The 25,902-nt window shown below is 49.3% G+C and overlaps 2 protein-coding genes and 6 pseudogenes across 2 annotated transcripts in view; 7 read left to right on the top strand and 1 right to left on the bottom strand.

The window, feature by feature from the left end:
- Positions 1 to 21,718, top strand: part of TPCN1 (two pore segment channel 1) — a 49,409-nt gene extending 27,691 nt beyond the window's left edge. The window contains exons 12-27 of the mRNA XM_066611125.1: positions 767 to 815; positions 1,532 to 1,595; positions 2,646 to 2,690; positions 4,003 to 4,059; positions 4,494 to 4,544; positions 6,003 to 6,075; positions 6,553 to 6,660; positions 8,077 to 8,148; positions 9,151 to 9,240; positions 9,480 to 9,595; positions 10,467 to 10,513; positions 11,651 to 11,719; positions 13,460 to 13,544; positions 14,493 to 14,629; positions 16,192 to 16,272; positions 18,238 to 21,718. Of these exons, the coding sequence (XP_066467222.1) occupies positions 767 to 815; positions 1,532 to 1,595; positions 2,646 to 2,690; positions 4,003 to 4,059; positions 4,494 to 4,544; positions 6,003 to 6,075; positions 6,553 to 6,660; positions 8,077 to 8,148; positions 9,151 to 9,240; positions 9,480 to 9,595; positions 10,467 to 10,513; positions 11,651 to 11,719; positions 13,460 to 13,544; positions 14,493 to 14,629; positions 16,192 to 16,272; positions 18,238 to 18,360 (1,267 nt within the window). The 3' untranslated portion in view covers positions 18,361 to 21,718. The remainder of the gene's footprint in view (positions 1 to 766; positions 816 to 1,531; positions 1,596 to 2,645; positions 2,691 to 4,002; positions 4,060 to 4,493; positions 4,545 to 6,002; positions 6,076 to 6,552; positions 6,661 to 8,076; positions 8,149 to 9,150; positions 9,241 to 9,479; positions 9,596 to 10,466; positions 10,514 to 11,650; positions 11,720 to 13,459; positions 13,545 to 14,492; positions 14,630 to 16,191; positions 16,273 to 18,237) is intronic.
- On the top strand, positions 7,329 to 7,451 carry LOC136636154 (5S ribosomal RNA; annotated as a pseudogene).
- On the top strand, positions 14,974 to 15,096 carry LOC136636152 (5S ribosomal RNA; annotated as a pseudogene).
- LOC136636151 (5S ribosomal RNA) lies at positions 15,126 to 15,248 on the top strand (annotated as a pseudogene).
- Positions 21,719 to 21,762: 44 nt separating the features above from the next.
- Positions 21,763 to 21,882, top strand: LOC136636160 (5S ribosomal RNA; annotated as a pseudogene).
- Positions 21,883 to 21,911: 29 nt separating this feature from the next.
- LOC136636150 (5S ribosomal RNA) lies at positions 21,912 to 22,034 on the top strand (annotated as a pseudogene).
- Positions 22,035 to 22,367: 333 nt separating this feature from the next.
- Positions 22,368 to 22,490, top strand: LOC136636157 (5S ribosomal RNA; annotated as a pseudogene).
- A 3,224-nt stretch (positions 22,491 to 25,714) lies between these two features.
- The window catches only part of SLC8B1 (solute carrier family 8 member B1), a 27,521-nt gene continuing 27,333 nt past the window's right edge, over positions 25,715 to 25,902 (bottom strand). Inside the window, exon 17 of the mRNA XM_066611124.1 lies at positions 25,715 to 25,902. This exon is cut by the window's right edge and continues 1,161 nt beyond it. The gene's annotated coding sequence lies outside the window, so the exon portion shown is untranslated.

Raw genomic sequence — 25,902 nt, 5'->3', positions numbered from 1 at the left:
AAGAACAGCCCCACTGGATCAGGCCACAGGCCCATCTAGTCCAGCTTCCTGTATCTCACAGCAGCCCACCAAATGCCCCAGGGAGCACACCTGATAACAAGAGACCTGCATCCTGGTGCCCTCCCTTGCATCTGGCATTCTGACATAGCCCATTTCTAAAATCAGGAGGTTGTGCATGCACTTCATGGCTTGTAACCCATAATGGATTTTTCCTCCAGAAACTTGTCCAATCCCCTTTTAAAGGCGTCCAGGCCAGACGCCATCACCACATCCTGTGGCAAGGAGTTCCACAGACCAACCACAGGGAGCTCTTCTCTAGCTCCCTGCCTGCTCCTAGATTCAACACAAGCTCTCAAAGGCTTTTATGACATCACCCTCCCTTGCACTCACTTTGTACCCCATATATGCCCTCCTGCCATGGCCATGCTATGTCTGAGATTGAGGCTGCTTCACTTGGATGGGCAGAGACGGCCTTGGGAGGCTTACGCACATGGGAGAAGGGTTGATGTGTTGGTCATGGGCATCTAGCAGTCGGAGGGCTGAGTCCGACCCCTAGGCCTTATTGTTTGTTCTTGGGAGGAATGGCCCCCAGGTGGGTGCTCTGAATTTCTCAGTGGACCCCAAAGGGCGACCCTACAGAGCGACAACTAGCCAAGTACATTTCTGTGACTGTTTAATTCCATAGTTCTGGGAGGCCTTGGAATGGGAGAACCGCACACACAATCCCGCAAAACCAGTTCTTACAAAACTCTATCTTCTCTTTCAGTCTTGAGGACATGTACAATTTCTATGAAGTTGTGGGTTTGAAATGGAAGGTAGGTGTTCTTTTTTTTTTAAATTGATGGTTTCTCGACTGGGGGTGTTGGAAGCAGGGTAGCCAATCGGATTAGTGAGGATGGAGACTTTGGAGAGGTGTGGGGACAGAGGGTGGAGGAGAGAGGGGAAGTCCTGTAAAAATGATTTTTTTTTTGGCTCTCCTTGATATAATACTGATTTGTAGAAATGTATATATTGGAGGACTTTAACAAGTAGGTCATGGCTGGCTGCTCCTGCCCTATATTTTTAGGCGTAGGCTTGTACTATGTGAACTGTCACCAGGGCTATGGGTCCTAGACGAGGTCTGTCCCATCAGGGACTTTGGAGGGGTTACTTTGGAGGGGTTACAATCCTCTGTCTCTCAGCTTAGCTACCTGTTTTTTCCTGGCCGTTCCCTGCTCTCTGCTTTGCCTCTCTGTCTCTCCCTTTTGCCTTTCAAAATTTGAACACACACACACACACAGTTGCCATGTTGTTCTTTCGCCCCTTCTCTCCTCCCAACCAACCTGGGCAGACAGACGGGCAAAATGGCACTGTAGCAGCATGTGCTGATTGGCTGGGAAGGAAGACGAGCTGTGATCCCTTACTTGCCGTACCCTCTCAGCTGCTTGGCTCTTGGCATTGGGTCCCAGGTTGCAGATTGGGGTTTGGGGGCAGGTACCAACTCTCGAGGAGCTGAAGACCTCAACTCGTCATGCCTTTTTTCTGTTCCCAGGTCAAAAAGAACCGGGAGCATTGGTTTGATGACCTTCCACAAACAGCATTCCTTATTTTCAAAGGTAACCTACTGTTCTGCCAGATTCCCAGTCCAAACTCCACCTGGAGAACTATGCCCACTTTTAGCCAACCAGCTCCCCTTCTTTCCCCAAAAAATGACCCCAGTTCTGCCCTGCAGCACCACTGGACCCCACCACCAGGGCAGCTCACCTGTTTAACCTACTGAGGTCCTCCCTCCTGCCAGCAGCCTCCCGCCACTACAGCAGCCCCTTGGTCCTCAGCAGGTCCTGGGCACAGCAGCCAAACACCAGTCCCAGTGTCTCCAGTAGTTTCTGCTCCGGCAGCTTCCAAAGCCCAGTCACACACCAGTTCATCAGCAGTCCATTAGCCATCAATTCCTTAGTCCATTAATCCAGTCTGTCCTTCCTCAAGCTTTCCTCCTCCTGCTGCCCACAAACCCTTCCTACCTCAGGTGCTTCTTATATCCCTGAGGGCCCTATTGCCTTCAAGTGGCTGCAGCTGTGCAGCACACTCTGCTGGATGCCCAGGCCTTACCCTTAAAGGGGCCACTGCTGACACCACACCCTACCTCCTTGCCAGATCTACCGAGATTCCAATATACCTACCGTGGCTTGAAAGCCATGTTTGAATCCCCAAAGGCCTGCCTCCGAGAGTGATGCTTCATTTCTTCTCTGTCTCCTCCCCTTAAATATGAATGTGCAACACAGTGGAGATGGTGTGCTTGGGAGAGAATGCAGAAGACAACCCATCATGGAGATCTGTGAAAGAGAAATGAACCTTCTCTTCCTTGTGGGAAGCCAGGAAGGGCCTGAGATTAAGCCAGTGGTTCCCAAACTTACTGGGGGTTACCTGTAGCTTCTTCTTCCCTGCTCCAAGATGGTAGATCTCACAAAATCTCAAATCTCAAGATGGCAGCGCCCAAATCTTGTGAGATTTTGTGAGCTCCAAGACGATGGTGCTTGGTAGAACAAGTAGGAGGGCTCCACCAGGGGCATCCTTGTGATGCACCACAATGCCCTGAGGCATCACAGCTTGGGAACCTTGCTTTTAAACATCTTTTTCTTCTTCTTTTTTTTTCTTCCTTCCAACAGGCATTAATATGCTGGTGAATTCCCGAGCCTTTCAGTACACCATGTGTAAGTGACCATTGCCGACTCTCCAAATGGTGTCTGCTTAGCCACCGTCAGTTTGAAGTTCATTTGCCATCCCTAAAAGGACAGCCTCTGAGAAAATTAGAGACCGAGAACCTACTGTATAGCCCTGGGGTCTGGGGCTTTGTGAAAAAGATGTACCTTTTTGTTCTGGAAATCGTCACTGGAGAGGTGCTGTGGCTGGGTCCAGAGGTGATCCAACTCCAGCCCAGCCCAGCGATCTTTCTGGAGAGGGTTTTTGGTCACTGCTCCAGGGGGAAAAAAAAAAAATTCAATGTGACTCGTGACAACATCACTGCAGTGCTGAGACGCTCTAGCCCACCACTCGCCTCTCCTCCGCATCTCTTCCACAATTCTTGGAAGAGATTGGCATAAACAATCTCTTGGATTGGCATAAACAATCCAACAAGAAAACAAAATTAAAACATTCAAGGTAGCCACCAATCATTGATCAGGCAAAGAAATACAGAGGAATACACTGGGTAGGTTTAATATCTTACCTACAAATGTACTAAGAGCAAGATTTAATAGACCACTGGAAAGTCCCCAGTCATGTTCTTGCCACCTGACCTCAAAAGAGTCCTTGACCCATGTACTTTTGTACTGTACGCACTATATTGATTTACGCCGTCGATTTCTATATCCATTCCTGGAAAACTTTCATGGTTCAGATACAGACTTGGTCCGGTACTTGTTGGACGGGAGAAATGAGTGCCGCTCATCAAATGTAGCAAAATAGATATTTAAGGCACTGTCGAGGCGTAAATTCCTCTGTATTTCTTTGCCTGATCGATGATTGGTGGCTACCTTGAATGTTTTGATTTTGTTTTCTTGTTGGATTGTTTATGCCAATAAAGGTGGAAAGGTCCTCCACAATTCTGTTCCCCTTGTCGTTTTCCAATCCAGGGAGTGGGAAAAGGAAGAACAGCGGAGCAGGTGTATCTTGCCAACCTGCTTCCTGAGGCAACTGCCTCAGTAGGCCTCATGGCTGTGGCCGGGTCCTGCATGTGGTTACATGAAATATTGGGTCTGTCTGTCATGCCACCATTGCTGTTGGGAACAGGAAGAGGGGGGAGTGGGAGGGTACGGACTGGCACACTGCCGGGGAAGGAGGGGCAACATCTGATGTGCCACGTTGAGCGCTGAGGGGTCTTGGTGTCAACTGAGAATTTACTTTGCAAACAGGCAAAGTGATCCTCGTTAATCCCCTCCTCCCAAAGGCAAGATTTTGACCTTGTTCGTGCATCCAAATGGCCCTTCCAAATAAACGATGTGCTTTTTTCCTTGTGCTTTGTAGACACGCTGGTGGCAGTGAACGGCCTCTGGATCCTCGTGGAGACCTTCATGCTGCGAGGTACAGGGAAAGCTTGGGCCAGTCACTGTCGGTGTTGTCTACGTCGCAGGGTTGTTGTGAGCGCAAAAGGAGGGGAGGAACTATGCGCACCACCCTGAGCTCCTTGGAGGAAGGGCGGTATAAAAATGTGACTCAATAAAATTTTATGACCCCTGCATAGTTTCAGTTAGAGTGGCATCCCAGATCCTGTGTATTTTGGAGTGCGATCTGCTGGTGTCAAGGCACAAAGCAGAGGGCCCCGGTGATGTCACAAGGTTGCCAACCCTTGAGAAATTGTGGGGAAATCTGGCTGAGGGGTGGGGTCAGAGATAGAGGAGAGGAACCCACCTCCAATTGGCCTAAAGAAATAGCTTAGGAAATGCAGGGGGCAAAACTGGCAAGCCTGGCTTCGAAACGTCTCTAAAGATGCTACTATCTGTGATCTATTTTTGTAGATGGAATCTTCTCCCGGGAGGTCCCCTGGAGTTACATTGTCTTCCTCACGAGTAAGTTTTGCTACCCCCCCAGGTGTGGAGCACACTTCCCGAACTCAGAGGAGCTGCACTTGACAGTCGACTATAAAATGTTGTTTATGTGGCTGAGTTTTTTGGCATTTCTTTTGTAATGGTGGGGTGGGCGGTTGTTGCTGAATCATGCTGTATTGTTCTTTTATGACTGGATTTCATGCAGGGCACAAATATGCAGACTGGGGAGGGGTGGCAGCTCGTACCCTTATTATAGAACAGGGGTATCCAAAGTTTTTGGCAGGAGGGCCACATCATCTCTCTGACACTGTGTTGGGGGCCAGGCAAAAAAAGGAATTAATTTACATTTAAAATTTGAATAAATTTACATAAGTTTACATAAATGAATATATTAAAGATGAACTTATATGAATGAATGAAGGTCTTGCAATAGCTCAAGGCCTATAAAAGGCCTTGCACAAAGCAAGGCTGGCCTTTCCTTTGCTGCCACTGCTGCCTCACAGACGTGAAACAGCAATCAATGGAGGGAACCCTCATCCTATAGCTCACGTGAGATGTCAAATAATAATAATAATAATAATAATAAACTTTATTTGTATCCCGCCCTTCTCCCTGAAAGGGACCCAAACCCAAAAGGGACCCAAACTGTCAAACAGTTGCCCTTGCACTGAGAGCAGTTGCATAGGGCCAGTGCAGGCTCCAACAAATCTCCGGAGGGCCAGAGGCTCATTGAAGACTGGGGGCTCCCTGAGGGCCGCATTGAGAGGCCTCGAGGGCCGCAAGTGGCCCCAGGGCTGGGGTTTGGGCACCCCTGCTATAGAAAATAGACACATATTTTAAACCTTTCTAAGTTCATAGAATGCAGCCTGACAGCTTTCTCCATGGACTAAGGCCTGCTTTCAGATGGGGATTGGTGGAGGGCCCAACTTCTGTCCACCCACTCACCTCCACTGATCCTCCTTCCGCACCCTAGATTGGAAAAAGGAGAGCGGGATGGAGCAAAAGAGGAAGTGTGGAAGAGAGAGAGAGAGAGTGGTGGGCCAGAGCATCTTCATTAGAGACACTCTAGGCCAGCGCTTTTCTCTCCTCCACACTTCCACCCTTTCTTCATTAGAGATGCTCTAGCACAACTCTTTTCTCTCCTCAACATCCTCCTTTTCCTCCCTCTTCCTTTTCCAATCCAGGGAGTGCGAAGGGCAGAGGTGGCGCACCGCTGGTTAAGGGGGGGTAGTATTTGGCGCACTACCTCAAGCCCCCAAAGTCTTGCACTGTCCCTGATATATGCGAAACACTTCATACTTTCAGAAAGTACTACAGTGTCAAATATTATTATTGAGTGCTACTCCATCTCCCCCCTATAAAACATGCATGGCTTGGCTGCCCTGAGCCAGCTGGATGTATACTGTGTTTCCTACAAGTAACACCTGATTGCCAGGCTGTGACACGCCAGTGTGACATTCCGCCTTCTTGTGCCCACAGTCTATGGGGTGGAGGTGCTACTGAAGATCACGGGATTGGGGCCGATTGAGTACCTCTCCTCTGGCTGGAACCTGTAAGTGCATTGCTGGGAAGCGACCAGGAAGCCAGAACTGCCTGGTGTGCTCCCTGGGGCATTTGGTGGGTCGCTATGAGATACAGGAAGCTGGACTAGTTGGGCCTATGGCCTGATCCAGTGGGGCTGTTCTTATGTTCTTAACTACAACTCCCAGGAAGCCTTGCAGGTCTTCTTGTTATCTGGTGTGCTCCCTGGGGCATTTGGTGGGCCGCTGTGAGATACAGGAAGCTGGACTAGATGGGCCTATGGCCTGATCCAGTGGGGCTGTTCTTATGTTCTTAACTACAACTCCCAGGAAGCCTTGCAGGTCTTCTTGTTATCTGGTGTGCTCCCTGGGGCATTTGGTGGGCCGCTGTGAGATACAGGAAGCTGGACTAGATGGGCCTATGGCCTGATCCAGTGGGGCTGTTCTTATGTTCTTATGTGTCTGCACACCGGTTCACAGCTGAAAAAAACCCTCTTGGCATTTTCCAGCTTTGATTTTCTGGTCACCCTGTTTGCCTTCTTGGGCCTCCTGGAGCTGGCCTTTGACAAGGAGCCCTTCTACTTCATCGTGGTCCTGCGGCCTTTGCAGCTGCTGAGGTGAGACTGGAAGGAGAGAGACCTCTCTGGAAGGAGAGAGAGGGAAGGTGGAATGGAATATCTATTGGTGCCGAAGTCCAGGGAAGAACTGTCCGGGCTTGCTCTCAAGCCATTATTGCATATGCAAACTGCTTGAGATTGTGTCCGTTTTCCAGGTTGGGGGGCGGGGAGGAGGAATGATACTAGGGTATTTGCCTCCTGACTTTTGTGTCCTGGTCAAATGCTTCCTGGTCATTGGCATCCCTGAACATTCACGTCCAGTTTTTTTGCATCCTGGTAATTTGTGCCCCACTACTAAGCAACAAACAAGCTATAACTGGGCCACAAATCCCGTGTTCTATGTTCAGCTCCTTATCCCAGCTCTAACCCTACCTTTGCATTTTAAAAATAGAAAAGTACATAAATATAAAATAAAAAGTATATAAATACGTGACACAAATATCTGGAATGCAAAAAAAAAGGACGCCAATGTCCAGGGACACAGTTGATGGGCAAGCACTTGGCCGGGACACAGTTATTCAGAACACAGCAGCAACTGTTACCCTGCACACGCCTGATCTCGTCTGATCTCGGAAGCTAAGTAGGGTCAAGCCTGTACTTGGATGGGAGACCACCTGGGAATACCAGCTGCTGTAGGCTTATACCAGAGTCTTTCGAGACTGAAGGTTGCCAACCACCTCCCTATACTGAACACTATCTCCCGATCTTGTCTGATCTCGGAAGCTAAGCAGGGTCAGGCCTAGTTAGTACTTGGATGGGAGACCGCCTGGGAACACTGGGTGCTGTAGGCTTCTACCATAGTCTTTCGAGACTGAAGGTTGCCAACCATCTCCCTATACTGAACACTATCTCCCGATCTTGTCTGATCTCAGAAGCTAAGCAGGGTCAGGCCTGGTTAGTACTTGGATGGGTGACCGCCTGGGAACACCGGGTGCTATAGGCTTCTACCATAGTCTTTCGAGACTGAAGGTTGCCAACCATCTCCCTATACTGAACACTATCTCCCGATCTCGTCAGAACCTAAGCAGAGTCAGGCCTGGTTAGTACTTGGATGGGAGACCGCCTGGGAATACCGGGTGTTGTAGGCTTCTACCATAGTCTTTCGAGACTGAAGGTTGCCAACCTAGTGGTCCTAGAGAATGCCTCCCACCAGCCAATGGGATTGCTCCTGGGATCCCCTGGCGTTATTGCACAGGGTCCTGGGAGCAATCCCATTGGCTATCGCCCAACGCAGCCGAAAAGTTTAAAAATACAGAGTTATGCCCAAGTCACATGGGCTAAGAAAAGGTAGAGTCACAGCATTATTCTGTATTCTTTGTACTGGAGATTGAGACTCAGGTGCGCAAGGTTATACTCTGCCTGGTTTTGTATTGATGTGAGCTAACGCAATGTTCTTTTGCTTGCCCCCCCCGCCAGGCTGTTTAAGCTGAAAAAACGCTACCGGAATGTCTTGGATACCATGTTTGAGCTCCTCCCCAGAATGGCCAGGTACAGCTCGGGGAAGGGGTGGATTGGGGTCTTGGGTTGACATCTGATCATAGTGGAACAGGGAGCAGAGACCAGCCCCAACACTGTCCACTGTTCTCCAGCTCTTCCTCCTCATCGCCCTAATGCTTCCTGGTTGCTTCTTTGGGATACTGCTGATCCTTGGGGGAGGGAGGGGAAGGCCCATTTAAATCAGCATAAATCTGATCTAAATGAGAGTTCCTCTCCTCCAAGCTCCCTCTTTGGTTCAGTCCCCCCCTTCCTACCCAGAGGGTGGAAGGAGCGGCAGCAAGTGGGTAGACAAAGCTGGGTACCCCTCTGTCGAGGCGGTAGCAGTTTCCTTATCGGCTCGCTCGCAGTGGAATGTGGTTGTTCGCAAAAACAGTCCACACACAGAGCACTTTCAAAATAAGTCTTTCTTTAGTGCAGTCAGCATGACAAGATAACAGAAAATAAGTTCAGAGTAGCATCAAATATAAAGATGGCATAACTTGCCCTACATATAATAAATCAGCCTTCCTTGCCATTACATTCCTTCCTTCCCCTTATCCTGCCTGACCACATATGAGGGCTCCCGCAGGCCTTTTAAAGCACTAGGCGTGAATTACTCAGGGTGGTGTCTCGCTCTCGTGACTCTGACTCAGCACCTTTTCTAATTAGCAAGCTTGTTCACCTGTTACTTGGTGGTTCTGTACGCTCGCATAGCTGCGGCTCTGTCTTATCCAAGGTCAAATTCCTGGGGTTGTGTTTCTAACCCTGACACCCTCACCAATCTGTGGCCCGAGGCGACGGTCTCAGTCGGCCTCATGGATGGGCCGTCCATAGGCTTGACCTAAAGCGAGCAGCTTGGAGTGGAACCACCCACGACGCTGCAGACAGTCAAAACCCCAGGACTGGCCTGCCATCAGTGAGAAGTGGAGTGGATCTCTGCATTGGGCAGTGAACCCTGGTACTAGAAACCCCTTTGGGCTGGATTTGGCTGACTCTTGACTTTCTTTCTCGCAGCCTAGGCTTGACCTTACTCATTTTCTATTACTGCTTCGCCATCATTGGCATGGAGTTCTTCTCAGGAAAGCTCTACCCAAACTGTTGCAAGTGAGTATCCAGCATGATCCTTTCCCATCCTCTGGTGGTCCATGGGGAAGCATCTCCCAGTGGGGAATGGGGCTTTGGGAATGTAAATAAGGATTTACTTCCTAGCACTGCACAGGAGGAGATGCTCAGGGCAGGTAGCAAACACCCACCACCCCTTGATCGGCATAATACTTCCAATGCCCCTCTCTATGTGTCGCTCTTACTATTTGCTGTTTTGTGTCCCTCCCTTCCCCACACAGCACCAGCACAGTGGCAGACGCCTATCGCTGGGTGAACCACACCGTTGGCAACAGGACGGTGGTAGAAGAGGGCTACTACTTTCTCAATAACTTTGACAACGTCCTGAACAGTTTTGGTAAGGCCCCAAATGGAAGAGCCTCGGCCTTGTGGGTGACGGGGAAATCTTGCTGGAGACTGGACACACAGAGGCATTGCCTTCCTGTGCTCCTCTGTTGCCTCCATTGCTAACTTCACATTGCTTTGAAAATGGAAGTGTCTCTGGAGAGACAGAATCGTGGAAGGTATCCCCAAGGTCATTGGGTTCAACCTCCTGCCCATAGCTGGAAATCGTCCTAGAGCAGTGTTTCTCAAACTGGGGACCCACCAGTGTTTCTCAGAATGGGGACCCACCTGAAATTGACTCATGGCCCACCTAGTGGGTCCTGACCCACTAGGTGGGCCGTGAGCCAATTTCAGGTGGGTCCCCCATTCATTTCAGCGTGCATTTTATTTTTAACATATTAGACTCGATGCTACCATGTTATGTGACTGCATTTGGGGAAATGTGACAGAGACAGGCTACTATGTGTATGCTTTTAAGGACGATAGTCAGTGGGGCTTACTCCCGAGTAAGCATGGATAGGATTCCAGTCTTTGGGATATTTGGGAATTTTTTTTTAAAACAGATCAGTTTGGGGCAGGGGTTAGGAGGGTTCCTTATTTGAAATAAATTTTTAAACTTTTACTTATTGTCATCTTTTAATTTACTTTCTTAATTAGATTTGATTTGGTTGTATTGGGGGTGTTAAAAATTTTCTTGCTTGACGATGTCACTTCTGGCCCTGACATCACTCCCAGGTTCATGACCTCACTTCCGAGAGATTGTCATTCTTAAAAGTGGGTCCTGGTGCTTAAAGGTTTGGGAACCGCTGTCCTAGAGCATCTCCATCAATGATATATGAATGTGTTTTGTCTCTCTCCACAAACCCCACCCTGCCCTCCTGCAGTGACCCTGTTTGAGCTGACAGTGGTCAATGACTGGTACATCATTATGGTAAGTGTCATTCCGAAGCTTTTACTCTCTTCCAGAGATTTCATCATGTCGCTTGTTTCTGTACCTTTTGGGGGCTCTTGAGCATAGCAGGAAATTTTTGATGGTCGTCTTAAGTTTCTACCTCTCCTCTTCACCTCCCACGAGGCCCAGAAACTGGCTTACAGCCTTGTAAAAATATATGTGAATGCTATAATTAAAAACCCAGCATAAAATAATACCAGCCCCAAAAGCAAATTCAGTAGCAGAACTGATATATGGCAGAGGGCTCAGTGCTTGTTTTCCAGTCTGCTCTGAAACAGAGACAGGAGGGGTCCAGCCATATCTCCTGTGATAGGTGTTACACATGGAGGGGCCACTACAAAAAGGCCCTTTTGCGTGGCATCATCAGCTGAGCTCCTGATGACAGTGGGGCATGCAAAAAAAGCCTCCCTAGATGATCTAAGGCAGGGGTGCCCAAACCCCAGCCCTGGGGTCACTTGCGGCCTTTGAGGACTCCTAATCCGGCCCTCAGGGAGCCCCCAGTCTCCAGTGAGCCTCTGGCCCTCCTGAGACTTGCTGGAGCCTGATGCAACTGCTCTCAGCGTGATGGCCAACCGTCTCACCTGTGGGACAAGGGCTCCCTCCACTGCTTGCTGTTTCACATCTGTGATGCAGTACTGGCAGCAAAGGAACGGCTGACCTTGCTTTGTGCAAGGCCTTTTATAGGCCTTGAGCTATTGCAAGACCTTCATTCATTCATATGTTCCATCTCTAATATATTCCTTTATATAAATTTATTCAATTTTGAAATGTAAATTAATTCTTTTTTCCCCAGCCCCTGACACAGTGTCGGGGAGATGATGTGGGCCTCCTGCCAAAAAGTTTGGACACCCCTGATCTAAGGGGATGGGCAGGCTTGGGTGGAGATTGCCTCATAAGGAAATGAACTTGTTTGGGAAAGGCATGTTTATGGGGGAGGGGGCAGTTCTGATCAGCTGCCCCTCTCTCCCAAGCATTCACCTTTCTTCAGCGGCACTGTGCTCTGTGATGGAGTCAGGTTGGATTAGGCTTAATACTGACCTGAGTGCCCTCATGTTGGAGAAACTGAAACTTGGGGTTTTCTCCCCATGTCGCTAAACTCTTTTCCTGCCTTTTCAGGAAGGGGTGACATCAGAGACCTCTCACTGGAGCCGTCTCTACTTCATGATCTTCTATATTGTAACCATGGTAGGTGGAACAAGCAGACAAGACTATTCAATGACTTTAGTGTGTGTGTGTGATTATTATTTTAATTGACAGCAAATCACCAGTTTTAGCAAACTTATAATATTGACAGCAACCTTAAAAGGTGTGAAAACTTCAGCAAGCGTCTGCGGAACTCGCTGTCTGGCTGGGTGTTAAGGAAAGCAATTGGAGAATTGGTTGGCCATCTCTCTATAGCCACAAAGACTTCACTTTATACAGTTTTTGCTAGGGCAAGGTTCATAAGAACATAAGAACAGCCCCACTGGATCTAGTCCAGTTTCCGGTATCTCACAGCGGCCCACCAAATGCCCCAGGGAGCACACCAGATAACAAGAGACCTCATCCTGGTGCCCTCCCTTGCATCTGGCATTCTGACATTACCCATTTCTAAAATCAGGAGGTTGCACATGGACATCATGGCTTGTACCCCGTAATGGATTTTTCCTCCAGAAACTTGTCCAATCCCCTTTTAAAGGCGTCCAGGTCAGACGCCATCACCACATCCTGTGGCAAGGAGTTCCACAGACCAACCACACGTGGAGTAAAGAAATATTTTCTTTTGTCTGTTCTAACTCTTCCAGCACTCAATTTTAGTGGATGTCCCCTGGTTCTGGTGTTATGTGAGAGAGTAAAGAGCATCTCTCTATCCACTTAGTTCATCCCTGCATAATTTTGTATGTCTCAAAATTTTGTATGTTCCTGCAAACCCCAGTGGATAACAAATCCATGGTTAGGGAGGCATTGATCCTATGGGATCAGTTGGGTTCAGGGAGAGGGGTAGCTATCTTTCCATCAGTGGAGACCCTCAGAAAGCCAGTGGAGACCTTAAAGGTGGCTTTAGGAGATCGCTTTAGGATGGCCGCAGATGCTGCGGTGTCCGTAGATAGCTGAAATAGCGAATGGAGCCAGATAAATGGCAGTTCTGCTCCCTGCAGATGAACAAATCCGTGGGTAGCCAGGATTGACTTTGACATGGAGTACAGGAGGATTTGTCCAGACTCCTGCCAGGGCTGGCAAAAGACCTCCCAGTGCCTGAAGTAGCATGCTAAAATACTCCCCCCCTTTACCCCCTTTACCCATGTGCCAACCTCTGGCTCTCCTAATTCCTGGATTGGAAAAGGAAGAGAAGGAAAGAGGAAGTGTGGAGAAGCAGAGAGTGGTGGGCTAGAGTGTCTCTTACGTTCTAACTCACCACTTTCCATTCCTCTATGCTTCCGTTTTGTTTCCTCCTTTCTTTTCTAATCCCTGGTGTGGAAGGAGGAGGAGAAGCAGTGGAGGTGTGCAGGTGTATGGAGGATGGACAACCTCTATCTGCTGGGCAACCTCTATCTGGGCAACCTCTGTCTGCTGCCCAAGGAAGCTACTTTAGTTGGCCTTGTAGGTGAGCAGACCCGGAACCCCGTCTTGGGCAACCTCACTCAATGCCTTGCAGGATCACTTTACACCCAGAGTTTTTGGGATGCAGAAGAGATATTAATGCTTCTACTTTCAGGCTGTCTGTAGTCTGTCAAAAGTTGTAGCCAAAAAATCAGCAGGGTGGGGCAATGTACATCACCACACCCACTGCCCGGGGCATTGCCCCACCTACTGCATGGGAGGGGGTTTGTCGTAGGGGTGATGCTCTGGCCTCCTATACTGGGTGACCCAAACCCTAGTGCTGCCACGGACTAAAAGTTAGTTTGAATAAAGTGATTTTTTTTCCTGTCCTTTCCTCTGTCCCAGGTGGTGATGACCATAATTGTTGCCTTTATACTGGAAGCATTTGTGTTCCGCATGAACTATTCCCGGAAGAACAGAGATTCAGAAGGCAAGTGTTGGAACTGTGCCGCTTTTTGTACCCAGGTTGGAGTACACGGAACAGGCAGAGTTCGCAGACGGATTTCAAAGCTAAATGCAACTCTTACGGTTGTGGTCTGGGGGTGGCATTCTCAGAATGCAACCTGCAGATTTTCTGTGCAAAGAAGGAGGTCCTCCAGCTCAACGGCAGATCCTAATTCAGTCATCTGCCTCTCCGTTGGAAAGGATATCTGGGAGTAGGGCTGCAAAAGGCAGCTCCCTGCCTAAAGGCCTGGAAAAGCACTGCGAGGCAGAGCAAGATTGCACAGGCTAAACTGAAGAGTGGGCCCTGGGCCGGCCTGAGACCTCCCAGTGCATCAGATACCAAGCCAAACTCCTCCTCCTTCAGCGTCTCTTCCTGATCCCTGAATTCAAAAAAGAAGGGGGAATGGCAAGGGAGAGGAAATATGGAAGATAGGAGACCCTATTCCATCCCTCTCTTCTGCTCTGTTCTGCTCTGTTCTGCTCCCACTTTTCCTTTAAGCCTCGTTTCACCATACAGTGCACCCTTGTGAAACTATTGTTGAGGGCAGTGTGATTGGCCTCCGTCCTTCCTGGTCTTTGCCAGTTGAAAAAAGCAGCAAAGAAGTGGGGAGAAGAGACTGGAGACCCAGAGTGGCTTCTCCCCACTTACTCCCTCCCTGCTTTTCCACATGGGAGGAAGAAGAGGCTGCCAGCAGCATTCAGGCACTGCCATGCTCTACTGGCTATACATGATGTGCAGCCGGCTGCTCCACAGAGAACTGGGCTCCCACCAGAGCTGCTATAGGACCAGCTATGGTCTTCCCTGCAGTCCTTTCTGTGACCTCCTAATACAAATTCCTCCACCACCGTTCTGCGGAGGCGCTCAAGGCCATGTGATGTCTCTGCTACCTTTTCCTTTGCGGTAATCCGCCTTGCTTTTTTTCTTCCTCCACAGAAGATGCCGGCATCGTGCTGGAGCAGGAAGTTTCCAAGGAAGAACTGACCGCGTTGGTGGAGCTTTACGGGAGGAATTGTGTGGCCTCCTCAGTTGGCGAGCTCCTCAAGGTCATTTCCCAAATGGACAGACACCGGGTGAGGCAGGGGGACGAGAAAGTCAGCATTGGTCATTTGCACTTTTTCAAGTAACACCCCTCCCCTTTACTCAGGCCAGCTGACTATTTAGGGATGGTGAACATCAGAAAGTGTCGGTGTGTGACCCCCTGATCCTTCCAAGAGCAGGTGAAGCCAGCACAGCTGCTTCATGGACGGCATTTTTCCTGCTTCAGGCACTGGAGGAAAAATATCACCTAGTGCGCCTGATCTTGTCTGATCTCGGAAGCTAAGCAGGGTCAGGCCTGGTTAGTACTTGGATGGGAGACCGCCTGGGAATACCGGGTGCTGTAGGCTTCTACCATAGACTTTCCAGACTGAAGGTTGCCAACCATCTCCCTATACTGAACACTATCTCCCGATCTTGTCTGATCTCGGAAGCTAAGCAGGGTCAGGCCTGGTTAGTACTTGGATGGGAGACCGCCTGGGAATACCGGGTGCTGTAGGCTTCTACCATAGTCTTTCCAGACTGAAGGTTGCCAACCATCTCCCTATACTGAACACTATCTCCCGATCTTGTCTGATCTCGGAAGCTAAGCAGGGTCAGGCCTGGTTAGTACTTGGATGGGAGACCGCCTGGGAATACCGGGTGCTGTAGGCTTATACCATAGTCTTTCCAGACTGAAGGTTGCCAACCATTAGTGCGCATGAAGACAAACAGGGGCTGGGAAACTACAATTCGCAGTAGATTTCCCTTGCTTCTGCTTGTGGCAGTCATGGTGCATGTGAGCCATGTTTAGGCAGTACCAGTGCTGGGCAGGCTATGTTTGGGGCTGAAGATTCCAGTGGTCAGAGCTGGCACTTCCCACAGGAACTCTCTAAAGCAGTGGTTCTCACACATTTAGCACCGGGACCCACTTTTTTTTAGAATGAGAATCTGTCAGGACCCACCTGTGATGTCATGATCGGAAGTGACATCATCAAGCAGGAAATTTTTTTCACAATCCTAGGCTGCAATCCTACCCACACTTACAAGTAAGTCCCATTTACAATCTGGTTGGCAACCTTCAGTCCACCAGGCCTGACCCTGCTTAGCTTCCGAGATCAGACAAGATCGGGAGATAGTGTTCAGTATAGGGAGATGGTTGGCAACCTTCAGTCTCGAAAGACTATGGTAGAAGCCTACAGCACCCGGTATTCCCAGGCGGTCTCCCATCCAAGTACTAACCAGGCCTGACCCTGCTTAGCTTCTGAGATCAGAGGAGATGGGCATGTGCAGGGTAAAAGAATATACATAGCAGCTTGTTAAAAGGTCCCCAAATGCAGTCACATACCATGGTAGCATCGTCTAATATATTAAAAAAAATAAAATATTGAAATGAATGGGGACCCACCTGAAATGTGCTTGCGACCCACCTAGTGGGTCCCGACCTACAGTTTGAGAAACACTGCTCGAAAGCCAAGCCATTTATAGAAAGGTCCCTTTTCAAACGTCATGATCCGGGTTCACTTAGCAGCATGCGTGTGAATTATTTTTCCAGCCCTGGTATCAGTCACAGGTCGTTTCCACCTGCGCGCTCACCTCTTGTCTTCTGTCTCCGTAGCAAACGTCGATGCTGTTTCTGGGTCGGAGATCGAGGACAAAAAGCGATTTGAGTAAGAAAATGTATGAGGAAGAGATACGGGTAAGGATGGCGCCTTCGACAATCCTGTTGTGCAAAAGAAGGGAACAGCTTGCTTTGATGGCTCCCGAGGGCAGAACTAGGACCAGTGGACAGAAGCTACAGGGAGTAGATTTAGGCTAGATGGTAAGAGCTGTTCAGAGCTGAAAGAGGCTGCCTCATGCAGTTAGGACAGGGGTGCCCAAACCCTGGCCCTGGGGCCACTTGCGGCCCTCAAGGACTCCCAGTCCAGCCCTCAGGGAGCTTCTAGTCTCTAATGAGCCTCTTGCCCTCCAGAGATTTGCTGGAGCCAGCACTGGCCTGATGCAACTGCTCTCAGTGTGACGACCAGCTGTTTGACCTCTCGCATGGGCTATGGGATAGGGGCTCCCTCCACTGCTTGCTGTTTCACATCTGTGATGCAGCAGCGGCAGCAACGGAAAGGCTGGCCTTGCTTTGTGTAAGGCTTATGTAGGCCTTGAGCTATTGCAAGACCTCCATTCATTCATATAAGTTCCATCTCTAATGTATTCATTTATGTAAATTTTTTCAAATATAAAATGTAAATTTATTCTTTTCTTTTCCTGGCCCCCGACGCAGTGTCAGAGAGATGATGTGGCCCTCCTGCCAAAAAGTTTGGACACCCCTGAGTTAGGATAGTAGAGTTGGAAGGGACGCTTAAGGTCATCAAAGACCAACACAGGCTGTCTTCAGCTACAACATCCCTGATTGATTGCTCTGCAGCCTCTGAGTATAGAGAACCATTGTGGGCTCACACTCATTGGAGGCTTTGAAACAGAGGCTGGATGACCACTTGTCAGGGACGCGGTAGCAGTTGCTTTTATGGAGCAGGGGGTTGGGCTAGATGACCTCTAAGACTCCTTACAACTCCAGGACTGCATGCACAAAGCTGCAAAGGTAGCCTGACACTCCCCAACTGTATGAAAATTTGCAGCGTTGGGAGGGGCTGTGGCTTGATGGCCAAACATCATTCTCTGTTATGGTGCCCAGCCTGCGGGACTCCCACTGTACGTTGGGTCACTTAGCTGCCACTTAGTTGACGTTCTGCTAAAAATGACCAAGTGTGAGTGGAAACCAAGACTCGGTAGTGCAGCAGATGTTCTGCACAGGAAAAAAGACCCATGGTCTGTCCCTGGTATCTCCATGTAGGGTTAGGAGAGATGGCCTGAAGATCTGCTGCCTCTCACTGTATACTAGAGGTTTTGAACTGGTGGTTCAGACCCAGAAGTGGGTCTTGACCTGACTTCAGTTGAGTCACAACAGCTGCCACCATTTTGTTTTAAGGCTTCAGGTTTGTGCAGTTCAAGCCGTTCCCAGGGCTCAGCTCTCTGACTGAGCTAAATGCCAGTGGAGAATTTGGCTTTGGTGGGGAGTGCTTTGGAAAGTGTCCCCCCCCCCCATCTTCAGAGGGCACACTCATCTTCCCCTCCATCTTGCCACCTCTGCTGTCTGCCTTGTGGAGTGTGCTTTCTCCCCACTCTCTTGACCTGGAAGGAAGAAACAGGCGGAACCACACAACTCACACGGTCTCAATGCACACTGGCTACCACTGGGTTGGACAAAAGAGGACCGGTGGCCATTGCCTGCTGGAGGATGGGTCCCACCCACTTGAGGTGGGTGTCTGCTCTTGGTCAACTGGGTTAAACTGTGACAGGCTTTCCACATTATTTATTTTCCACGTTTTTATCCCGCCCTTCCTCCAAGGAGCTCAAGGTGGTGTCAGTGGTTGCTCCCCTCCTTTTTTGTCCTTGGAACAACCCTGCAAGGTAGGTGAGGCTGAGAGAGAGTGACTGGCCCCAGGACATCCAGGGAGCTTCATGGCTGAGCGGGGACTTGAACCTGGATCTTCCAGGTCTACATCTAACTCCTGAACCGCTACACCATCCTGGCTCTTGCATTAGCCACCATCCCTTTGTGCCCGAACCTGAAGGGGCAACAAAATGACCTTGATTTCTTCTGTCTGTGCAGGAGTGGTACGAAGAGCACTCCAGGAAGGAAGAGAGGCGGCTCTTGTGGCAAGACGACGACCAGCTGCTCAGCCAGCCCTCGCAGCCCCCTGGACTCCGGCAGCGCTCCCAGACTGTTATCTAGCGCTAACGCAAGCGACTTGTCTTGATCATTAACCTCCTAACGCGACTCAGACTGCCATCATTATATAGGACTCGTGCACGGTATAGACCAGCAGGAGCACTGCTGCTGGAGGTCTTTGGCAGAAGAGGGCCCGGGAGCCCAGCTGTGGTTCTTCTACTGTAGAAGCCCTTCCCTGTACTAGAGCTCTGGGATTCTGGTCTACAGCGTCATCTCAAGCCTTCCTTGTGGACTGGGTACTATGCAACGTGGAATTGGCAAGCAGGGCATTCATTGTCTGTACTTCTGGGATCTGTAGAGGATGGGCCAGAAGTTTATTTTTGCTATCTCCCCCTAAGTGATCACCTAAATATAACTGGATGAAGGCCCTGGCTGTCATGTAAGCCTCACTCACCAAGTCCTCGTCCAGCCTTCCAGGAGTGGTGGCAGTGACTCTTTGCCATTCTCCCCAGAAGCAGGCTGCCCTGTTTGGAACAGGACTGCTTGTACATAGGCCAGCTCTGACCTCAACTTGTCCATCAAGGAAATGGACTCTGGCTTCACTAAGCTGGCATGGACACGTAAAACCATTTCCCTGGAAGTTTGTTCCACCTTAGGCATAACCACTAGACTTTACCAAATCCTGGAAGTGAAGATTCTCCTCTTGGGAGCAAACTTTCCCATTCCCAATGCAGTTGTGGTTGCACAACGATCGTTGTGTGCTGGATTGTTGGCACCGGAGGGAGGGGGGTGTATTGCGGCAGAAGCTCTCCTCAGTGTATCAAAGCAATAAGTTCCTTGAATGAAGAAAAATCAAGCTATTTGAGGTAATTGCACAGGGTAACCCATCTCAGGCTTGGTCGCTCACGACCGTCGGCAGAGAAATCTCAATCCCCTTTTTGTTGTCCTTGCAGGGTGTCACTTTCAACCACTCTCCTCACAGTGAAAGTGACAAGTGACTAAAGAATTCACTTAACTTTGTGATGCTGGGGTTTGGCATAGAAACCTGCAAATACTTGCCTTGGCTTCGATGTGAGCATCACCCTTGTATTTTTTTCCCGTAACTCAGATTAAAATCTCAGGAGACAAACTCCACTTCTCATCCATCTCTGAATTCCTGACCTGCCTGCTTATCTTGCTGAGACTGAGTTAGAAAGGGGGCCTCTTTTCCTTTCCACACTTGCCCTGCGACTGCTGTGGCAGCAATCTGGGTACCCTGGGAAATATGGTTTTCCCAGTGCTCCCCGCTGTTGAGAAAACTATACCCCCCTCCTGGCTCAGATTAAAATCTCAGGAGACAAACTCCACTTCTCACCCATCTCTGAATTCCTGACCTGCCTGCTTATCTTGCTGAGATTGAGTTAGAAAGGGGGCCTCTTTTCCTTTCCACGCTTGCCCTGCGCCTGCCGTGGCAGCAGTCTGGGTACCCTGGGAAATATGATTTTCCCAGTGCTCCCACTGTGTTTTCCCAGTGCTCCTGCTATTGAGAAAACTATACCTCCCTCCTGGCTTGTGGCTGTAGCAGCTGCTGCAAAGTGGGTAGGCGAGCGAGAGGGGATTCTGGGAGTGCACAGCCAGGCTGGAGACAAGTCCTATATAATTTGGAAGCTGTTTGTAGAAGAGTTCTGCTGGGTAGGGCAAGCAGTGTGCTCCTATGTAACAGCAGGTGTCTAGGTGTGGATTCTGGTTAGGGCAGGAAGACATAGGGCACAATTCTAAGCAGATCTACTCAGAAGTAAGTAAATGGGATTTACTCCCAGGAACTTTCGGTTAGGATTGCAGCCATAGTCTTGCAAAAATAAAATAAAATCCTACTTTCAACAGTCCCTCCCCCCAACTTGCTTTGGGGCATGTGCAGGACACCTTGTTTCTTTAATGGGAAATTTAATTCTCAACTGGTAAGGGAAGTTTCTGTCTCTCTTCACTGGCACAGACCACTGACAAAGAGATGCTGGGTGTGTAGCATCTCTGGGGCAAGGACCTACTCAGCTGATCCAACAGCCCTGCCCTTAAAGCTGTTTTTCCTTAATGGAAGTAGAGTTGGGAACTTTGACCCATTTAAAAAGGCAGAGGACTGCAGACTCCAGCTTTTGGAGGGCTATAGGGCAAAAGTCCTTGGTGTGTCCTCGCCCCAGTGCCTGCCGGATGGGAGGGCATGAAAGATTTTTGCCTGCTGCTCCCCCCCCCAAAAAAATCAGGTCATGTCCCCCCACAGCTGGCTTACTTGACAACTGTGAGGAGCGACAGAACTTGTAAAATGGTGCCAAGGAGGTTGATCTCCACTGCCTTCTAGTAAGCTCGGTGGAGTTTACTGAGTGTGGAGCCTGTGGAACCCCTTGCCACAGGATGTGGAGATGGCACCCGAAGGCCTGGATGCCTTTAAAAAGGGGATTGGACTGATTGATGGAGGAAAAATCTGTCACAGGTCACAGTGGGTATATGCAGCTAGCCCCCTTTTCTTGCTTGGTGGTTGATAGCCATTCCTAAGTACCCCCCAGATCTGTTTTACAACAGACTGGCATTGCCTCCCAACAACCGGCTGAGAAGCATCAGTGTGGACCCTGGCTCACTGAGCAGTGGTGGGACATGATGATAGCTCATAAGAACATAAGAACAGCCCCAATGGATCAGGCCATAGGCCCATCTAGTCCAGCTTCCTGTATCTCACAGCGGCCCCACAAAATGCCCCAGGGAGCACACCAGATAACAAGAGACCTCATCCTGGTGCCCTCCCTTGCATCTGGCATTCTGACATCGCCCATTTCTAAAATCAGGAGGTTGCACGAACACATCATGGCTTGTAACCCGTAATGGATTTTTCCTCCAGAAACTTGTCCAATCCCCTTTTAAAGGCGTCCAGGCCAGACGCCGTCACCACCTCCTGTGGCAAGGAGTTCCACAGACCAACCACACGCTGAGTAAAGAAATATTTTCTTTTGTCTGTTCTAACTCTTCCAACACTCAATTTAGATGGTCAGCTGGATACATGTGAGCATGGATCCTGGCCGTGCCGGACCTGTGGAGTCTTTAAGGCACAGGCACTCTGTAAGGATGTCACTGTATATGATCTTTAGAGTAGCTCTGTTCCTTCGGGCTGGATTGCTAACTCTTTAACCTGCCCCCTCATGTCTGAACTGTTTTTTTTTAATAAATAAAATAAGCTAGTGAGATTTTTCAGAAGCTACTTTCTTCCAAACTTCTTGCAAGCTGGAAGGAAAACAAATTTTGGAGTATGGGGCATCCCCTTCTAACTATCTTTCCTTCTCCAAAGACAATCGCTTGTACGGTTTTGAAGGGCAGGAGTTTGTACGTCAATGGTGAAATTGGAACAGTGTTATTATATAGCTCTTTCTAGGATCATTGAATAAACTTTTTAAAATAGTGCCTTTTGTGCTTTCTGCATTGGTATTAGCAAAGTGGCACTGGGGTGACAGCAACTGCTATCCTGCACATGCCCGGTCTCGTCTGATCTTGGAAGCTAAGCAGGGTCAGGCCTGGTTAGTACTTGGATGGGAGACCGCCTGGGAATACCGGGTGCTGTAGGCTTCTACCATAGTCTTTCCAGACTGAAGGTTGCCAACCATCTCCCTATACTGAACACTATCTCCCGATCTTGTCTGATCTCGGAAGCTAAGCAGGGTCAGGCCTGGTTAGTACTTGGATGGGAGACCGCCTGGGAATACCGGGTGCTGTAGGCTTCTACCATAGTCTTTCGAGACTGAAGGCTGCCAGCCATCTCCCTATACTGAACACTATCTCCCGATCTTGTCTGATCTCAGAAGCTAAGCAAGGTCAGGCCTGGTTAGTACTTGGATGGGAGACCGCCTGGGAATACCGGGTGCTGTAGGCTTCTACCATAGTCTTTCCAGACTGAAGGTTGCCAACCATCTCCCTATACTGAACACTATCTCCCGATCTTGTCTGATCTCGGAAGCTAAGCAAGGTCAGGCCTGGTTAGTACTTGGATGGGAGACCGCTTGGGAATACCAGGTGCTGTAGGCTTCTACCATAGTCTTTCCAGACTGAAGGTTGCCAGCCATCTCCCTATACTGAACACTATCTCCCGATCTTGTCTGATCTCGGAAGCTAAGCAGGGTCAGGCCTGGTTAGTACTTGGATGGGAGACCGCCTGGGAATACCGGGTGCTGTAGGCTGATACCATAGTCTTTCCAGACTGAAGGTTGCCAACCAGTGATGTGGTTTTCTAGATCCAGGACTGGCTCGAGCCCTGAGGCTGACTTCAGCCCCCACCACCGAGTGCTGCTGACCCTCCTCAGATTTGACAAGGGAAATAAACAAGAAGAGCAGAGAAGAGGCAGGATCCACTGGATCAGGCCAAAGGCCCCTCAAGTCCAGCTTCCTGTATTGCACACCAGATGCCTCTAGGAGAGGGGTCTAAACTTAGTTTAGGCCGCATCAGATATCTGGCACAATGGTGAGGGCTGGAAAAAAAATTAAATACAAATGGAACTTAGTTGAGTCAATGGGCTCCAATGTCCAGGATTTCTTCAAGCACCAACACGGCCCAAGGAATAAAGCACACATTTAAATGGACCCCCATTCCCTCACCCCACAAGCACAACTCCGGTTGTATTTGGTCAACTGGGCCAGAGGCTCTCAGGGGATCACAGGCTGGCTGCGGGCCACATCTGGCCCCCAGGCCGGGGTTTGGAGACCCCTGCTCTATCACAAGGGGCGGGGATTGTGAGGGCAGGCAGGTGGCCAGACTGTTACCCTCAGGTGGCCTGCAGCCTGGTGCAATTGTGACCCTTGCACTCCCTCTAGCTATGCCACTGGCTAAGTTGGCTCTGCCTAGACTCTAGTCATGCCCAAGTGCATACACTCCATACACATCTCACCCGGCCAAAATCAGAAGACTAGAGAGGTCATCTGTGTGTAGCCTTTATTAGCAGAACAAATTCACTCGTGTGCACCGGGGCAAGGGAAGAGGAAGAAACAAGTCTTGGCCTTTGCCATAAATGCAGCTCATCAAAAATGGTTTGAGGTTCATTAAAATAATTCCCTCCCCACAGAAACACACACACACACCAGCTGTTTTTTCCAGCTGACCTTGCTGCCTGCTTCAAACCAGGGCAAAAAAAGGCCAAAGGAGATGCTGGATCTCAAAAGACACAGAGCCCAATCCTATGCATGTCTACTCAGAAGTAAGTCCCATTAGAGTCAATGGGGCTTACTCCCAGGAAAGTGTAGATAGGATTGGGCTGACAGACAGTTCAATGTCCAGCATTTCAACAATTCTTCCCTTGCTTCTGTCCCCAATCTTTACCTTCTTCCCACGGTAAACATTCAGGGAAAGCAGTTGTGTAACCCATCCGGAAGGGGATTCCTCAAATGCAACTTTCTCAGCGGAGGAAGAGGTTAACACATTCGAGAATCTGTTTGGGTTTCTCCCAGCAGCAGTTTCCAAGACCAATTAACTAGCCCCACAGCAGCACTTAAAAGTCCATTATTATTATTTTGATGGGTTGAACTACAAAGATTTGGCCTGAGTTGTATCTCCAACCTTATCCTCCTGAGGTAGATCATTAAAGCGAGATAAGATGTGCTTGAGGTTATTCTGAGAGCATCCACAGAGGGGATTGAAACTGAGTTTCCCTAAAAACAGTCCAGCCCCCAACATTGGGGGTAGGCAGACATCTAAGATCTACATTATTCCTTTTTCCTGGTCCAAAATTCCACCACACAGAACCAGGTGCAAAACAGAGACTTGGGGAGCATAGAAATGAACTTAGAATTAAGGCGCAGTCTCAGTGTAGACCAGTGGTTCCCGAACTATGGGTTGGGACCCACTGGTGGGTCGCCAAGTGGTGAAGGAAAGGTCAGGTAACTAATTGGCTCAAGTCCTGATTAGCTGTAGTTGCTAATTATCTTGGTATTACTCAAAAATGCCAAGATTTTAAAAATTTTGGCCAGTGTCACCCCCCCTCCCAGTGTGGCCCACACCTCCTATCAACACCACTGAGTAGCAAGATGCTGGGTTGGGTGCGTGGGGGCCAGCATTAACAAGGTTCCCACTCTACCAAGGATCTGCCCTCCTGCAAAATTGCTAAACGCACTGTAATTAATTCAAATGAAGAAATGCTCAACAGAGGGGAAGGCACTGAGCCCTGAGGAGGAACCAGGGGCAGGGTGGACCGCATTGTGGTCCGCCTCCTTCTGAACCGCTGTCTGAAGGGGTCAACAGATTCCCATGCCCGATGTGAATGCTTGGAGTGTGGCAGAGTGCTGAGTCAGCCATAAAGTGTGGTTGAGCGCTGACTCATGCTCCTGGCCTGTGTCTCAGCCACTTGCAAATCTACAGCGAGTCAGCAATCGGCCACTTCCCCCTCTTGCGCAAGCCTGGGCTCCAGCGCACACCGCAGATGGAAGACATTAAACAGAATAAAGCCACTCAACGGACCAGCTAGGAGCTGGTGTAAACGCCTGCTTTTGCAATCCGTTTCAGAGTACATGTCATAGTTTGGCGTGCGGCTGAATGAGTCATACGTTGCACAAGATGCTCTCGCACCCTAAACGGTGTGGCCCTGCGGTCTCATCCTGGCTCTCAAAACAGTCATTGAGACTTCATTGTCCCAGCTTCTGTCCTTAATGGGTGTTAGCAAAGGATGGGCAGCCAACTCTGTTATTCAGAGCCATGCCGTTGATTGTCTTAAACAAAACATTTGCTTGGCAGGAGGTCTGGTCTAGAGGGTTGAGCCTCCATTTGCCTGAAGATAACATCCGAAAGGTCGCCGGTTCAAGGCCACCAGCACCATGCGACCTTGAAGCAGTCGACAAGCTGAGCTGAGCTATTCCATCTGCTCTGAGCGTGGGAGGATGGAGGCCAGAATGTGCGACCAGATCAAGACAGACACATCTGAATGTTGTGGTTTCTTGAAAGATAGAAACTTTCTTTCAAATTGTAAAAATCCCTACTGGGATTTCGTTTGCCTACCTATTGGCTGGTTGCAGGGGCAGAAGACTAAAAACCTATCCAGAAACACCCCCCCACACACACACACCCCCACAAGTTTGGTGGGAAACCAGATTCAACATACAATTGCCACTGAAAGTGGAATGGTAGACATGCTACAATTTCATCATGTCTACTCAAAAGTCAGCCCCACCAAGATGAATGAGACTTACTCCGAACTAAGCATGCATACAACCAGAGCCTTCATTGCTTTTGGTACACACAAATTTTTTTTCTTTTCTCTGTTTGATCGACGGGTTGTTTTTTTTCCGCCCCCAAGCATCACAAAAATCCATCAGAGGCAATAAAACGATTCCCCTGGGATCACCTGATGAATTTTCTCAAAAAAGACATAGTGGAAATGGAAAAGGTGCAAAAGAGAGCGACTAAGATGATTACGGGGCTGGGGCACCTTCCTTATGAGGAAAGGCTACGGCGTTTGGGCCTCTTCAGCCTAGAAAAGAGACGCCTGAGGGGGGACATGATTGAGACATACAAAATTATGCAGGGGATGGACAGAATGGATAGGGAGATGCTCTTTACACTCTCACATAATACCAGAACCAGGGGACATCCACTAAAATTGAGTGTTG

The sequence above is a fragment of the Tiliqua scincoides genome, unplaced genomic scaffold, assembly GCF_035046505.1.
Source record: "Tiliqua scincoides isolate rTilSci1 unplaced genomic scaffold, rTilSci1.hap2 HAP2_SCAFFOLD_94, whole genome shotgun sequence".
In the NCBI taxonomy this organism is placed as follows: Eukaryota; Metazoa; Chordata; class Lepidosauria; order Squamata; family Scincidae; genus Tiliqua; species Tiliqua scincoides.
This window is presented reverse-complemented; position numbering and strand designations above follow the sequence as displayed.